The following is a 16,635-nucleotide window of genomic DNA, read 5'->3' as shown; positions in this document are numbered from 1 at the left end:
TAAAGGGATTCATCTAAGAAAAAGAAGACAAAAAATATGAACAGTAAAATGACAACAAAGTCACAACTATCAACAAATGAACCTACAAGAAAAACAAAAACTAAGCAAACAACCAGAACAGGAACAGAATCAGAAAAATGGATATCACATGGAGGAATTTCAGTAGGGAGGGGGAAGAGAGGAAGTGGGGGGAAGGTACATGGAAGAGGAAGCATCATTAAGAGGCTTAAAATAGATGGGGAGAGATAAAAATGGTATAGGAAACAGTGAACTCAAAGAATTTATATGTACAACCCAGGTACATGAACTAAAGAGGGGGCCATGCTGGAGGGTTGGGAGGTGCAGGGAGGAGTGGGGATAGAGGGGGAAAATTGGGAAAACTGTAATAGCATAATGAGGAAAAAATACTTAAAAATAAAAAAGAAACACCAAAGTTTCCTTTCTTATCAGGGCATGTACAATTTTCAGTAATTCAAATCTGAGAAAACCTGAGTAAAAAACTTTTAACCTTAACTTAAAAAAAAAATAACAAATAGTCTTAACATTAATAACTATTCCCTATATTTTTATATAATTTATTATTTTTAAAAGATTAAAGTCTACTGATACATAGCCAAAATGTACCTACTCATTATCACCCCTAACACTAGCCCTTTTACTACAACTTAGCAGCATCCACAGACTTTGGTCAATGAGGAAAATCTTCTATATCTGCACTGACTAATAAATACAGTAGCACTGAACCACACGGGGCTGAGTGCTAGAAATGCAGCCAGTGCAATTTAGACAATAATTTTTAAGTCTACTTAATTTTAACTGTTACATTTAAACTTTAATAGCCATATAGGGCTCATGGCTATTGTATTACATAGCATATACCCAGATAATTAAAAATTTTGGCAGTCATATCAGCTGTCTTAACATGAAATGAAAGTAAATGTTTGTTAAGTGCTGGTATTTATTAGATTTAATATATTTGTGTGTGCCCTCAAGGAGTTAGGAGTATAATAAAATGGTAAACACAAAAAGAACACAATGAAGGTTAAGTACAATGAAGGATACTACCAGGCCTTCAGGATAGTATGAAAACACTGTAGGAGGAAGATTCAACACAACCTGGGAAAGGGTGTGGCAGTAAAGGCTTAAAATAAATCTTAAAAGATTAGGCACAGCCCAAAGCTTAATTACCTCACCTACCAGTCACTCTAATCGCCTCCAAATTGAGTCCTGTCACCTCCAGTCTTTCAACAACAATCTAACATGCCATTTCCTCATTAACATTCCTAAACACGCAGCTCAAATAATGCCACTCTTCTGTAAAATTCTGGGCAAAACTATGTCCAAATTCCTTAGATGAACTTTTTGTTTTAAATCCTCACCCACAGATATGCTGATTTTTAGAGAGACAGGAAGGCAGAGAGCGGGTGGGATAAGTGGGAAGGGGAGGGAGGGAGAGAAACATCAATGGCTGCAATGGCTGCCTCCTGCACACACCTGGGCGGGGCATTGAACCTACAACCCAGGTATATGCCCTGAGAACTGAACTCGTAACTTTTTGGTGTATGCAATGATACTTCAACCAATTGAGCCAACCTAAATGAACTTTTCAAGACTCTTCAGCACTATATCTAAATTCTCTTCTGAATCCTAGTACTCCTATACTCACAACAAAAAGGACTCTGAGATCCAACAGTTCCTGAACAAACCCCTTGCTTTGTCGCTTTTATTTATATTGTTGCTTCTAAGGAAGTACTCCAGTGAGGCTCTGCTTACTAATTTTATATCCTTCAAGGCTCAGTTCAAAAGTATGTGATTCACAAACACTTTCTGGATTTTCTTTAAACAGATGTAACCTCTCAGGACAAGTCATAATACAGAATATATACTATTTTATATAGTAGTTGCTTGGATTATTCTCTGTATGAGACTATTTTGAATCCAAACCCATTTGCTTATCTACTTGTACAAGTGAATGATTCAAAAGATTTTCAGACTTTTCCTATGTAAATTAAATCTATTATATAGGAACTAAGTAATATATTTATTTATATGTACAAAGAACCCTAAAAAAATGGCCTCAGTTCTTTAAAACATTCTAATAAAATTTGGGACACATTTTTGTGCCCAAAGTATTACTAGAGATGTGAATGACATCAAAACTCAGAGAAGCCCTGGCTGATGTGTCTCAGTGGATGAGGCGCTGTCTTGCAACCTGAGGGGTCACTGGTCCAATTCACTATCAGGGCACATGTCTGGGCTGCAAGTTGAGCACCCCTACTGGGGGGCATGCCACAGGCAACTGGTGCCTCTCTCATGAAATGAATCTCTTGTCCATCCACTCTTCTTATTCATCTCCCTACAGCCAAAAATTAGTTTTTTTTCTACCAACCCATCTAAGACTTGCATTTCCAGAGCCTGGGTGCACCTTTTCTTCCCCAGTACTTCCTGTGTCGTTACACAGTCTGCAGCACAAGTTTTTAAGATTATAATGTAATTGCCCTGGCCAGGCAGCTCAGTTTGTTGAAGCATCATCCCAATAGTCAAGGTAGCAGGTTCTACCCTCGAATAGGGCACATGTAAGAATCAACCAGTGAGTGTATAAATAAGTGAAACAACAAATCAATGTTTCTCTCTCTTAAAAAAAATTTTTAAAAACCACCAACAAAAAAAGATACTCATTGCCCTGACCGGTGTGACTCAATTGTTGTCCAGTAAGGTGGAAGGTAACTGGTTTGATTCCCAGTCAGGGTACATGCTTGGTTTGTGGGTTTGGTCCCTAGCTGGGGTGCATGTAAGAGGCAACCAATCCATGTTTCTCTCTCACATCAATGTTTCACTCCCTCTCTCCTCCTTCCCTTCCCCTGTCTCTAAAAATAAATAAATAAAAATCTTGAAGAAAAAACCTCATTAATTTAAAGTAAACAAAATTACAATGTACTTTTTATTTACTACGTAACTTCTTTTAGATGTTATAGTGAACCTGCGTTACAAGCCTCATATTCCTCTCTCTTGCAGGGAACTTAGGATAAACCTGAATACACTGCAGATCCTCAGTAAATACTAATGCTTTAAAGCAGTGGTAAAGGTTTGGAGGAGTGAAGTATCTTACAGAGGGAGTACTTAAGAAAGAATGTGAGTAAAGGAGAGAGCTTACTCTGGGAATGGGAACAAACCAAAGGCTGGAGATGGCCTCATATATTAATTTAAGAAAGCAGAATTGATTCATTAGACATTCAGTAAAGGTTTTTGTTTTTTTTTAAAGAATGAGACTATCATGATTAAATCTCTAAAGAAGTTACTTCTAGAAAACTAGTCTAAATTTAGTAAAAAAAATATAATTCAATAATCAAGTTAAGGGAATTTGGAAGTAGTTACTACAGATCAGGTACAAAGCAGTAATGAAAACAAAAAAAAAGACCACTAACACATTTTAAAGGAAAAATGGAAATAACAAAAGAAGACAGTGAAGTATGTGGGAGCTAAGCGTGATTGCTAATTTTGCAATAAAGTCCAAATTGAATGTGTGTAATACTTTCAAAATACTTCAAATGCTTGTTAAAAATCCATGTAAAACAAATATGTTAAATGGTTAACTTTGGAAAGAAATCTTACGTACCAAAGCAGGATACCATTCAGTCTTCTCAGAAGTAGATACACTTACAACTTTTCCTAGTAATTCATCATTGAGACGTCGTTTATCTTCATCCTCCTCTTCACTAGTTTCTTCTTCTTTTTCATCTTCGTTACTAAAGTTAGAATAACTTCATCATGATCTCAACGTAAACCATTTTTTATATAGTCAGAATGGTGTAAAGTTAATATAAATAGTGTCATTTCCAATCTGGACTGCCCCAGAATAGAAGCCTTTTCATTCTTATTGGGACTGAACAGCTGGATATTTCCTGGCCCCACAGAACTGGTCCTGAGTTGTCCAACTCTGAGTCCATTTCGCCAGATCAAGGAGGACACAGGCTCTCCTGCCAACCACCCTAATTATGTCACCATTAAGTACTTACTTTACCATACACATTTTTAAAAAGACTGCCCTTCAACTTTTTAATGTATGTCAGATAACAGATGACATAACTCTAATTTTCTAACAGGTTATGAAAAAATCTCATTAAAATACACCTTAGGGTTTATTTAGACAACCTCTCTGGATAACGAAACAATGAGATAAACCTATGCTAAGGAATGGTGTACAGAACAACTGGCCTGTACTCTTCAAAAATATCAGTGTCACAAAAAGACAAAAAAAAGGTTGAGGAATTTTTCCAGATTAAAGGAGAATTTAGTTTATTTATCCATATAAACTAAATGCAATGCATGATCTTGGATTGCATCCTGGAATCTGGAGACGCTATAATCGAGGCAACTGAAAAAATCTGAAATATGAAGTATGTATTATTAGATAATAGCATTCTATCATGTTAAACTTGATAAATTTGGTAATTGTACTTTGGTTATGTAAGAAAATGTTCTATCACAGGTAAAGTATTTAAGGGTAAAAGGTCATGATGCATGCACCTTCCTCTTAAATGGTTTGGCCAACTAAAATTAGTGTTATTAAATAAAAATAATTAATATGTTCTATAAAGAGAGGAAATGATGACACAGATTTGCCAAAAATGTTAATAATTAGTGAACCTAGATGAAAGTTTATTGTATATTCTTAAAAATTTTAAGTTTGAAATGTTTTTGAAATAAAAAGATTAAAAATATACATATACTCATTTAATAGAGGAAAATCGTCCTGTTGATTATATATTTGGCAAAGTGACTCAAAACAAAAATAACCTCTTTGAAAAAGTAATTGTGATAATCACCGGACAAAGCAATGGGAATAGCTAAGAGCAAGGTGGACTCAGTCACACGTCTAACGTAGGATACAAGATACTATGGAAAAGTTACCCAAACAATGTTAGCCATCCTAGAAAAGTCATCTGCTTAACGTTATAATAGTTACTGTAATTTTACGGTATATGAGAACACTCACACAGGAAGAGAGGACCTCCTTCCTCTGTTCGTCTTCTTTGCAATTACTGGAGTTCCGAAATGCTCTGGATTTGTTAATGGAAGCTGGTCAAGCGTCTAGATAAGAAACGGACAAATTAAATCATGCTTTGCTCTACCTGAGTAGCCTTTGTTCAACCCCCAAAGTCCGTGTTCCCCTACCTCACTCTCTGCAAAATGTCTCTCTCCTTTTAGGCAAAGTGAGGTGCGTCTCAATGTTCTCTCATCACCATCATCAAAAACTACAATAAGAGAAAAAATTTATGTCCACAAATAAAAATGTAACTGCACAGAATACTATTATTGCTATTTATCTAGGGTTTAATATTTGCAAGAACCATTATTTATTTTTCAAAACCTTTAAAAATGTACAAGGCACATTTTCATGCTGTAATAAACAAACAGGTACCAAACAAACAGGTTAAATGGCTGCCCCCAAATACTTAAGGGTCTGCTTTCCCTTTTTCAGCTTCTAACACAACAGAACTACCTCCTTACACAATCAGGAATATAGTCAAAGGATAGATATTAAACTACTTCTCCTCCTAGATGAGTGAGCACAAACCTGGTTTTAAATAAAGATGTATTATGTTTTTTTTTCTCCAGTTATCAATGGAGTATCTCTAACTTCAAGAAACTGACTTTTGATAATGATGTTGGATTATTCTACTACTTCTACTTATTTGTATGATAATCTGCTATAGCAGATTTTAAAGTCATAAGATTCAACTTTTGTCTTTTAGTAGAAGAGGATGTAAGAAGTTTAGACATAAATGTTAAAATGAGGAAATCATCAGAAAGATGAAATTTTTTAAGAATTTTAAAACATAAATGAATATTACACAGAAGTTTTCTTTAAAGCTTTTACTTCTACTATAGTTTTTAGCCTTGGCTGATATGGCTCATTGGATTGAGTGCCAGCCTGCAAACTTAAAGGTCACCAGTTCAATTCCCATTCAGGGCACATGCCTGGGTTGTGCACCACAGTTGGGGCCGTGCAAGAGGCTACAGATCCATGTATCTCTCACACATCAATGTTTTCCTCCATCTTTCTCCCTGTTCTCTCTCTCTAAAAATAAACAAATGAAATCTTTAAAAAAAAAGAAAGTAACATAATAGTTTTTGAAAATCATACTTCTTGAAAACTATGTCCAAATATTTCAAGGAAATTGGGGTAAAGAATTTAACAACTAGTGTTTATATATAACTAACTAGCTTTATTACTTTGGTAATTTTATAGGCTTAATTTTTCAGAAATGTAGATTTTAAAAACTTTTACAGAGATTTATTTTTTTAAATGTTCTCAGAAGATACCTGACTGCCTGCCCAGTGCCATGAATAAAAGATGGAATCCTTACCTCAGATACTTAAAATTCACAGACATATCAACAAATGTTTGTACACTTTATGAAAATAATATATAAATGGGAAAGCACATATATATACAAAAATGTTTATTTTAAGATTTAATCCTATTTTCATAATTCTAGATGTTTTTCCATTCTAATAGAATAAGTTAATGTTTTTTTGGGGGGGGGGGTTTCTCAATTTTTTTATTTAATTATTTTTCAAGTACAGTTTTCTGTCTATTACTCCCATCCCATCCCACCCCCCATCCTCCCCCCTCCCTCCCATTTCCACCCTTCTCAGTTGTTGTCCATGTATCCTTTATATAGGTTCCTCTAAATCCCTCCCTTATTTCCCCTGAAATTCCCTCCCCTCTCCCCTCTGGTCACTGTCAGCCTGTTCTCTATTTCAGTGTCCTTGGTTATATTTTGCTTGCTTGTTTGCTTTGTTGTTTAGCTTCCTGTTAGAGGTGAGATCATATGGTATTTGTCCTTCAACACCTGGCTTATTTCACTCAGCATAATGCTTTCCAGTTCCATCCATGTTGTTGCAAAAGGTAGGAGCTCCTTCTTTCTTTCTGCAGCATAAAATTCCATTGTGTATATGTACCATAGTTTTTTGATCCATTCATTTACTGACGGGCACCTAGGTTGCTTCCAACTCTTGGCTATTGTAAATTGTGCTGCTATGAACATTGGGGTGCATAGGTTCTTTGGATTGGTGTTTTAGGGTTCTTAGGATACAATCCCAGCAGTGGAATTGCTGGGTCAGAAGGCAAGTCCAATTTTAGTTTTCTGAGAAAATTCCATACTGTTTTCCATAATGGTTGTACCAGTCTGCAATCCCACCAACAGTGGACCAGAGTCCCCTTTTCCCCACACCCTCTCCAACATTTGTTGTTTATTGCTTTGTTTATGATAGCCATAGAATAAGTTAATGTTAAAAGGAAATTTTATATTACCTTGATTTAGTAATATCTTACATCTTGTACCTTGTTATCTATACTATTACAATACTGCATTTTTAAAAAGGGTTATTTTATTGGCACCTTGTTCTTCAAATCATAAACTCAGTATTTCACTCTAGAAACTTAGTTATGTAACAGCATTCAACTTCCTCAATATTTATCTACCTCAGTAAGTTCTTTTTCTTAAACTAAAGACATCTAGTTTAGATTCTCTTACATGCAGTAGATAACGCAGAAACAAAACTCCTGAAGCATATATTCAAAGTAATGATCCCACAAAAGCAGCTGTTTTATACACTGTCAGTGATAGAGAAATTAATGACCACCTGTAGTGGTACAGATACCACTACAGAATAAAACAACACACTTCAACAAGTACATCATTAATCTATACTTGATTAACAGTGCTCTAAACATCTGGATCAAAATTATGATTTGTATGGTGTCAAGTCTAATAAATAAACCATGTTCTTTGTAAATCTCAAAATTGTAAAATTATCATACCAAACAAGACAATTCTTTACATTAGTGTTAATGTCCGTAAGTACGTTAAAGAATAAAATCTTAAAAGTCCCAATTGCCTTTAATACCTACAATATTAAAGATGGTGACAACACTGGACATACACACACATACTAATATACACACATTTAAGTAAACATGTGAGGAAGGAAAATGAGAATGTAAGACCAGTTAATAATATCAAATCTATACAACAAACCTTTACCTCAATTTTTTTTAAAAAATTATTTAAAAAAAAAATTATTTATTTTTAGAAAGAGGAATAGAGGGAGAAAGAGGGAGAGAAACATCAATGTGTGGTTGTCTCTCATGCACCAACTGGGAACCTGGCCCGCAACCGAGGCATGTGCCCTGACTTGGAATTGAACTCGCAACCCTTTGGTTCCCTTTGGTTCACAGGTCAGTGCTCAATCCGCTGAGCCACACCAGCCAGGGCTTTACCTCAGTTTTTTGTCAGTAATCATTTCACTGGTCATATCTTACCGCAAGTAAAACTACTGTTAAGAACCAGTGGAACTTCTCAAAAAGGGATTGTGGTACAAACAAGAATTTTACAGCTTTATATAGGAACAAAGAAAAACAGTATGAGACCTTTAAAAAAAATTCCTACAACTATACAAAACTGGGCATTTGAGTACTTTATACAAGTTTGTTAAGCCATGTAACTTCTCAAGATTTTCTGAAAGACAAATAGAAAATTCAACAACATAGTGGACCTATTAATCATGACATCCCTGGTTATCAAAATCATGTAGTTCCATCCACAAGAAGTTTTCTTCATAACTTCCAAGAATCATTTAAAAGAACACAAAATCTGTTGTCACTGAAGCGTGACTCTGGCATTTTGATAATTATTAACCAGTTTCTATAATAAATTTAGCTTTAGTTGAAGATGTATACTACAGCATATCAAGAGAATAAAAGTAAGACTATTAGGATTTAGTAGTTCTCTGGAATTTCTTATACTTGCAAAAAGTGGTAATTAAACAGGTTACTCATTGAGTGAAACAGAACAGATACAATATAACAAAAGTAGTATCTGTTATTATATTACATATAAACACTAAAACCTAATTTGAGGAAAATGATAAAGCTCAGATTCTCTCGATTAACATTAATCATACTAGGCAAAATAATGCCAATGCAAAAAAATATACAAAGCCTAACCCTAAAATGTTAGAATTCAAAGAAACAAAACTCACAAAGATCTGCTCTAACTACCAAATACAAAAGATCTACCCGTTATCATAATGCTGTTAAGATAGTAGCAGAATTACAGTAAATTAACTTTATTTACCCACTATATCATTGGCTATCACTTATTAGATTTTTCTATGTCCTGATCCTCACAGCAGCCTAAGATAGGAATCACTATTTTTTACAGATGAAGAAACTGAAAAGCAAAATGTTAATCAGTGAGGTACAATTTAGTTAAGAATGGTCAAAATGCATAATAAATAGGAAGCAGAGGCATAAAATGAACATGGAAGGCAAGAATTCTGACTTTGGAAAAACAAATATTATCATTATGCCTACATATTATGATTACAATTATAATAACAAACTATTTCACAAAATGGAGTAAAACTTTAAAAATTAAAAATATACACACAGCCTGTTACTCATAAAATCATGAACGAAACTATATAAATCCCTCAACAACTAAGGTCAAAAACTTCGGGAACCTGGAAACTTAAGAAATTAACATTCAAATGTCCAATTATATTAACAAAATATGGGAATACTAAGTCTTATGGAAGGCTATTTAAACAATGGGTTAAAGCCTACCACAGGATTGAATAGATTTCTTTTGCTGTTTAGTTATTTTTTTCTTATTTAAGTCAGTGGAATAACCACCTACTTTTGAAAACAATCTATGGTTGATTTTGGTTATAAGAAAATTTGTCAGAAGAGGCTCCAACTAAATCAAAAGCTTTATAACCTACATACAGCATATTCCAAAAAATCAGTCCATTTACCAGTTTAATCTAAACTAAAAATTCTATGAGATGATACAACTGATGTGCAAAACAGTAACTATAAGGCATGAAAAAAATTAAGAATCTTAAAAGTAATCTGTCACAAAAATATATAAACTATCAAATAAACTTGTGTTAAATCTGATGTATAATGTATATGTACATTTTATATGTAAATTAATAAGCTTAAATGGCATTTCCCCTTATTTTTCAAATTCAATGTGTTATTTTCATATTTAAAAAAGTAAAAGATGAGTACTCTTAGAATGTCTAATTGACGGTTGTATTTACCGGAAGTTAATGGCAACACTCAAGTGTAGATATGAATTCTATTCCCAATTTTGATACCTTTGAATGACTGGATAGATGATAACACACTTCCATACACTACAGATTCCTTATCTTTAATGTAAGGAAAAGAACTGTCAAATGCATAAACCATGCTAGGATGTACTGTTTTATGATAAGAGAGAGAAAATACTTTCAAGGATCAAAAACAAACAAATAGTCCAGTGCTGGAGCTATCTATTGCTCAACATTAGGAGGCAAGCTACTATTACACTTTCAAAAATTGAGTTATAGTAGTTCTAAACCCTCTTCCAGAATTGATTATTCAACTATAATAGGAATAATTAATATATACATTACATAGAGTTAATATCCCTGACTCATTGCCAACTTTTGATCACCAATGATCATTAATTCATTTTATCTAAACCAGCAAATATCCTTTGCTTTGTTTTTTAATAATCTGACATAATTTCAAGATCTTTTTAAAGTCATGATGAACATTTACACTTTGTGTAACTTTCTGTTTCCACCTACACAACACTATGAATTAGAAATCAAGAAAAATTGCACAGAAGAGCAATTAAACCCAAGAGGTGGTAGACACTCAAAGAAAAATATAGGAAGTTCATGACCTGTAAGAGACTATTTATTTTGCCATCTCTCAGGCTCATTATATTCAAATCATTCTTTATGTGGTCTATATTCTTCAATACCTAAATATTCTTTATAGCAGAGTACTATAATGAATATATTTAAGTAAATAATGCCTCTTAATGCCTTAAATTGCTTAGGCTATTCTCCCTCTCACTACACAGGTGCAAAAATTTAAACATTTTTAATTTTTCTCTTGAATAAGTATCTGTTTACCCAAGTATGGTTTGTTTTTCTAAGTGCATTGTAGCTACATTAGATTCAGGCATTGTGCATATAAAAAGGAAGTCTTGGGTTGCCACCCCCAGATCTACTAAATTAGAGATTTGGGATCCTCAAACCTCATTTTTTAAACAAGCACCAAGTGATTCTTATGTACACTAATGATTGTGATATGTGAATTATATGCAATTACAATTCTAAGCTCTTTGAGAACAATTATACAATTTCTTCTGTAATTACTCATCATAGAAAATCACTATAGAGAATGCTCAGTAGCAACTAGTTTTTAGAAATGCTAAAATGTCTTTCATGTGAAGAGCAGAGATTGCTATCCATAATTTAAGGATTATTGTGGGGTCCAGAAACCAAGAATATGAAAACCTGAAAAGTATGGCTTCTGCAAAAGCGTGAGCACTGTATCAGTAAAACTACACAAGTACTGTGAGTGTAACCTTGATATTGGGTACCAAATACAAAGCAGTATTAGTATTTGAACTTCCCTTATATAAGTCCCCATGATTCTGAACATATCAACTCCTGTAATTTTTACCACTGCCTTTTTTATATAGCAAAACTGTATTTAATCTAGAAGAGTTAACATTAGCTTAGTTTTTAAACAATGGCTAACAACTCTAACAACTACCAATAACCACAACTAAGCTTCCTAAAAATATGTAGTTTAGCATAATAGACCATTGTGAACCCATACCAACTTCTAGGTCAAAGAAGAAAAATGTCAGAGGCCCTGGCCAGGAAGCTCAGTTGGTTAGAGCATTGTGCCAATACACCAAGGTTGTGGGTTCAATCTCCAGTCAGACTGCATAAAAGAATCAATAGATAAAAGCATGGATAAATGGAACAACAAATCTGTGTTTCCTTCTCTCTCCCTTTAAATTAAAAAAAAAAATTTAATGGATATAAAATAGTAGTTAAGTACTGGAAATCACTAGTAATACTAATAGAAGTCACAGGGGGGGAAAAAAACCCCAAGTAGTACAATTTTTAACCAAAGCATGTTCTTCACAGCTTTGACCATCAACTGCAGATGAATAAAACTAAAAGTAAAGCTAAGGGCCATTTCTCTTCTTTCTACAAGGAAACCATAACACTATCATTATACTATTTATGTCAAGACATAATGTAAACACCAAACAGTGCTAGATTTTCAATGTAAAACCAAGAATTGGATGTTATCCACAGGACTGTGTAGTTTGAAAGTACAAAGAGAAAATTTAGAAATGTTAATTGTTGATATTTTCATCACCATAATGGCAGCAACTATGGAAGTACGTTTAGGTTTTAATTTATTTGTATCATGCCACTTGTTGCTACTCACTATAGGAAAGCTTTTTTAAAGCCAGAATAAGGTTATATGTGGAACATAAGAGTACCTTTGCATTAGTAGCATATATCTTTGTTTCTCTTTCCATGTCATCCTTGCACAAGGGCCACGCTAATGTTCTTTGTATCATTCCAACTTCAGTATATGTAATGTGCTGCCAAAGTTATTGTGTACATACCTTTCTTGAAGGTGTTAGTAAGAGAGCCCTCGCTGTGTCTAATTTCAAAAGTTAAACTACAATTACCTAGGCCCGAATCTACTCTGGTTAGAATATTTTTAATCTTTAAATTCTATGTTAGCATACTACCCTTATATGAAACAGGCAGCAATACAATAAAAGACTACAACTATTCAATCTCAATTGTAATTACAGAAAAAGTTAGAAAGTCTAAATATTTATAATACTAAGTTATATTGGCTTTTCTTATGGAATAAAAATAACCATATTTTAACTTTTAATTTCTTTTCAATTTAACTTTATTGAAAAGAAATGGCAAGATAACCTGAGAAGAAATATATTCTTGGATGAAACAACCACAAGTGGCCAACTTACTATGAGAGACTTATTTTTGTCACCGGCAGGGTGCCAAAATTTTAGCCAACTATATCAAGTAATTTGACAGAAAAGAATATGAATTTCTCTGCCATCAGAGTGATTCATTGTATTTACAAAACAGAGGTATATGCAACTCCCAGAGCAAGTTCTATGGGTTAAATTACTACGTAACTACTTACCCACAGTGTACCAACTAGCATCTGTCAACTTGCTGATAATAGCTTCCTGAAAAGATCCATCAGATGTCCTTGTTTCAACAATAGCTCCAACCTACAACACAAAATCAAAATTTCATTACCAAATTTAAACAAACCAAACCACTATTGCCTGTGTAAAAAATAAAAAATCTTAGAATAATTCTAACTTTCATTGGCTTAAATCTTTATCACTTACAGTCCTCATATATTGATCGTGCAGCTTAAGCCCTGCTTTGGTATAAGTAAGGAAGATATTATTACCCACATTTTACACATTGTAAACTGTGACTCAGAGAAAATAATCTGCAGAGTATAAGTTTAAAAAACATTTACTTAAGTCTTACTTTAGAGCTTTCTACTACAACCCACTGTCTTAAAAAAAACAACTGTGGAGTATAAGAATTGAAAAACTATATGACACTGCAAAATTAGCTCCAGTTTTCTTTCATAGAAATATTAGATTCAGCATTTGTATTTAAGGGACCTTTTGTATTAAAAGATTCACCTGGAAAGAGCAATGGAGCAGCTGACCTTCTTTCAGCTTCCAGACCTTTGTGTATCAGATATTAACCAAAGTAGTACCCAGATATAACAGATTACATAAACAAATGACCAGAAATAAACAGAAAATATAAGTATTAATGCAATTGTATTAAGAAGTCAACATAGTTTACTTGGTAAGGCGGAAAGAAAAACGCCAGATTCAGACTTGTAATATTAGTATATTACTTAGCAAGCTAAACATATATGACAACAATATAAAAACAAAACAAAGCATTCAATCCAAGAATTTTTTAAAAATGCTGAAAAATCATGTTTTTATATATTAAATTATTCTTCTGTAAGATGTTTAACATTCTTAAGGACACAGCCATTGTAACATCACAGTTTATACTAATTATATAACACCATATTTGTATTTTTGTTTTCCAGTTAACATTCTTACAAAAATTTAAACTGTTTTCTACAGATGTTAAAAATCTCTAAGTAATGTATGAACTTATCATTTCAGATTTTATTGTTTTTTTGAGGTTTTATTTATTTTAGAGAGGGGGGAAGGAAGAGAGAAAGACAGGGAGAGAAACATCAATCAGCTCTCACACGCCCCCAACTGGGGAGCTGACAGGCAACCCAGGCATGTGCTGAATGGGAATACAATTGGCAGCCTCATGGTTCGCAGGCTAGAGCTCAACCCACTCAGCTATACCAGCCAGGGCTCAGCATTTGAGATTTTAAAGTGTAGAACATACGTACTCTTAAAGGACCCTTTACTTGGTCATCTTGCACCAACTGTGTAGTATTGTCCTGTTTGAGGAGTACCTGTAAAACATTTTTGCACAATAATTCACATTACTTCTAAAACAATACATTTATGGTAACACTGTAACATGTTCAATCTATGCTTTCTTAGTATCCTGTGGTTACTTCTGTTACAATACTTATTACATTGTCTTTTATTTACGTTTATTATCTCTCTCATTAACTTGAACTACTTGAAGGCTAGCGTCCTCCTTCATCTATAGGCCCAGCAGTTAGCAAATGTCAATGCATATTACAGGCACTTAATAAACGTTTGTTGAATTAATGAACTATAACTAAGATTATTAAAAACATTTGTATAGGCAAATTACTATAAGGAAATAAAAAATGTTAATAGTATTTCTGAGAGGTAAGCGATTGGCATTAATCCTTTGGTACATTTCTATATTTTAAATAGTGTACAGGAATAATATGTTAACTTTTTTCTGGTTATAAAAACGTCTTAAAAATAAAATTCCTAAATCATTTTAATGCTTTCTTCAAAACACAATTCCTACTGTATTACTTTCCTAATCACTTGAAATTGTCTCAACGTGAACATTATGAAAAAGGAGAAATAGGTTATAGCCTAAGTAAGTATGACACCACAATTAGGAAAGATCCAAATGATAGGAAGTTAACACAAACCTGGCATTTTCGAGGAAACATTTTGGAATAATTTCTCATTTTGAGTTATTTCTCAAATTTTAATGTGCTTTTCCTGTAGCTTTATATATAATGGTATTTTCACACAGTAATGAATTCAGTAAGTGATGATTCAATAAATAAACTGATTTGTAGTCTCCCACCTCCCCGAAACTTTTCAATCCAGACTTAATAAAGCTGTTGCATAAAAAGAAAAAAAAATTACCTTAACTTTTACCAGCCTTTTCACAGTCTTAATTTTTGCCTCACAGAAGGCACCTCGGTACTTGGCACTTACATCAGTTCCCACTGTCAGGTAGGCAGGCTCATCCGCCGCCTGATGGAAGGAAGATAAAATGTAAATTTCACTATTTTTCCCTACTCCAACCTCAAGTCTCATAAAAAGATTCTGTTTAAAGTAATAAAAACAATAACTCTAGTTGTTCATTACTATCACTGATAATTTGAAAATATCCCAAAGCAAACACTTTATTTATTAACAATCCCCTATTTTATAAACTATATCCTGATGACATAAAACATTTTACATAGTATCAGTAGGGAAATACAGTAATATTTTTTCCTCCAGAGACAAAATATTTTGACAATTTTACAATTTACTTAAGAAATTAAAAATAAGAAAACAGAAAAATATATGCATATTAGGTATCTTGTAAAACTTTAAGTTACTCAATTATAGCTATAATACTTTGTTATTCAATTATGTCCTCGAACATTTTGTTTCCAAGTTAAAATACAATGCTATTAAAATTAACACCAACAATACATAATTAAATGTTTATTAATATAGCTACATAAAGGCAAGATTTTTTTGGATACAGTATAACTGTACATAAAAGAAATGAATTCAATCCTTTTGATAGAGAGCATTACTTGAAAAAAATCACTGGCTAAAAGCTGCATTTTAAAGATTTAAGTCTGATGAGTGCACAGATATAAACTGATGGCTCAAGATTTGCAGTCCTACTAGTTTACACACTAGTCTTTCTGATATATATACATATATATATATATATATATATGGCTTTGCTAAGAAGTGTCTACTTAGTCTATCGCCATAAAATATATTGAAAGGTGTGAGAAATTTCATTCCACGATTCATTTTGATCTCAACAACAGAATGACTGCTATCTCAATCTGTCATTTTCCCTGTTTTTTTTTTCTTCAAAAGTATACTCACACAACTTTGATTCAACATTGCTAAGTACAAAGTTACAGTGTACATTTTAGAGGTATACTTTTAAGTAGAAAATAATTTTCATTTTCCAGCAAGGTTTTGCAAGTAACATTAAAGGTTATATGCGTCACTTCACAGAGATAAGAAAGCAAGAGAGAATTTGGGAAAAATGCTGTTATTTCCCAGCTTACTACACTGAAACAGTAAATGACTAAGGAATCAAGTATCTTTTAAAGTTAGTGTATATAAAGACTATACTTTCAGGGGTCATTTCTATAGCTCATTACTACAGTTAGTGTATTTACAAATAATGCAAATTGAAAAGGAATAACTTTAGCAAGTAAACACTGAGCATCTGACTTGAAACATTCTATGCTGCAGCACCACGGACTGTTATCCTTCCTTT

The 16,635-nt window shown here is 33.2% G+C and overlaps 1 protein-coding gene, 1 non-coding gene and 1 pseudogene across 4 annotated transcripts in view; 1 reads left to right on the top strand and 2 right to left on the bottom strand.

Moving 5' to 3' along the window:
• Positions 1 to 16,635, bottom strand: part of ARID4A (AT-rich interaction domain 4A) — a 62,084-nt gene that overhangs the window by 43,643 nt on the left and 1,806 nt on the right. For 2 of the 3 annotated variants that reach the window (XM_037054395.1, XM_037054396.1), the window contains exons 3-8: positions 15,258 to 15,368; positions 14,342 to 14,407; positions 13,070 to 13,160; positions 5,176 to 5,255; positions 4,997 to 5,091; positions 3,617 to 3,746 (exon numbers count right to left, since the gene is read on the bottom strand). In XM_037054395.1, coding sequence (XP_036910290.1) covers positions 3,617 to 3,746; positions 4,997 to 5,091; positions 5,176 to 5,255; positions 13,070 to 13,160; positions 14,342 to 14,407; positions 15,258 to 15,368 — 573 coding nt within the window. Of the gene's footprint in view, positions 1 to 3,616; positions 3,747 to 4,996; positions 5,092 to 5,175; positions 5,256 to 13,069; positions 13,161 to 14,341; positions 14,408 to 15,257; positions 15,432 to 16,635 lie in introns of those variants that run through there. The other variant, XM_037054394.1, reaches the window with a different exon arrangement.
• On the bottom strand, positions 12,393 to 12,501 carry LOC118992646 (U6 spliceosomal RNA). The gene has a single exon (XR_005067666.1). It is a non-coding gene; the product is annotated as a U6 spliceosomal RNA (small nuclear RNA).
• On the top strand, positions 16,478 to 16,588 carry LOC118992682 (uncharacterized; annotated as a pseudogene).

Source organism: Sturnira hondurensis, unplaced genomic scaffold, assembly GCF_014824575.4.
Source record: "Sturnira hondurensis isolate 20B ecotype Veracruz unplaced genomic scaffold, ASM1482457v3 Scaffold0008196, whole genome shotgun sequence".
Taxonomy (NCBI): domain Eukaryota; kingdom Metazoa; phylum Chordata; class Mammalia; order Chiroptera; family Phyllostomidae; genus Sturnira; species Sturnira hondurensis.
The sequence above is the reverse complement of the archived record's forward strand: the minus strand, read 5'-3'. Positions and strand labels throughout refer to the sequence as shown.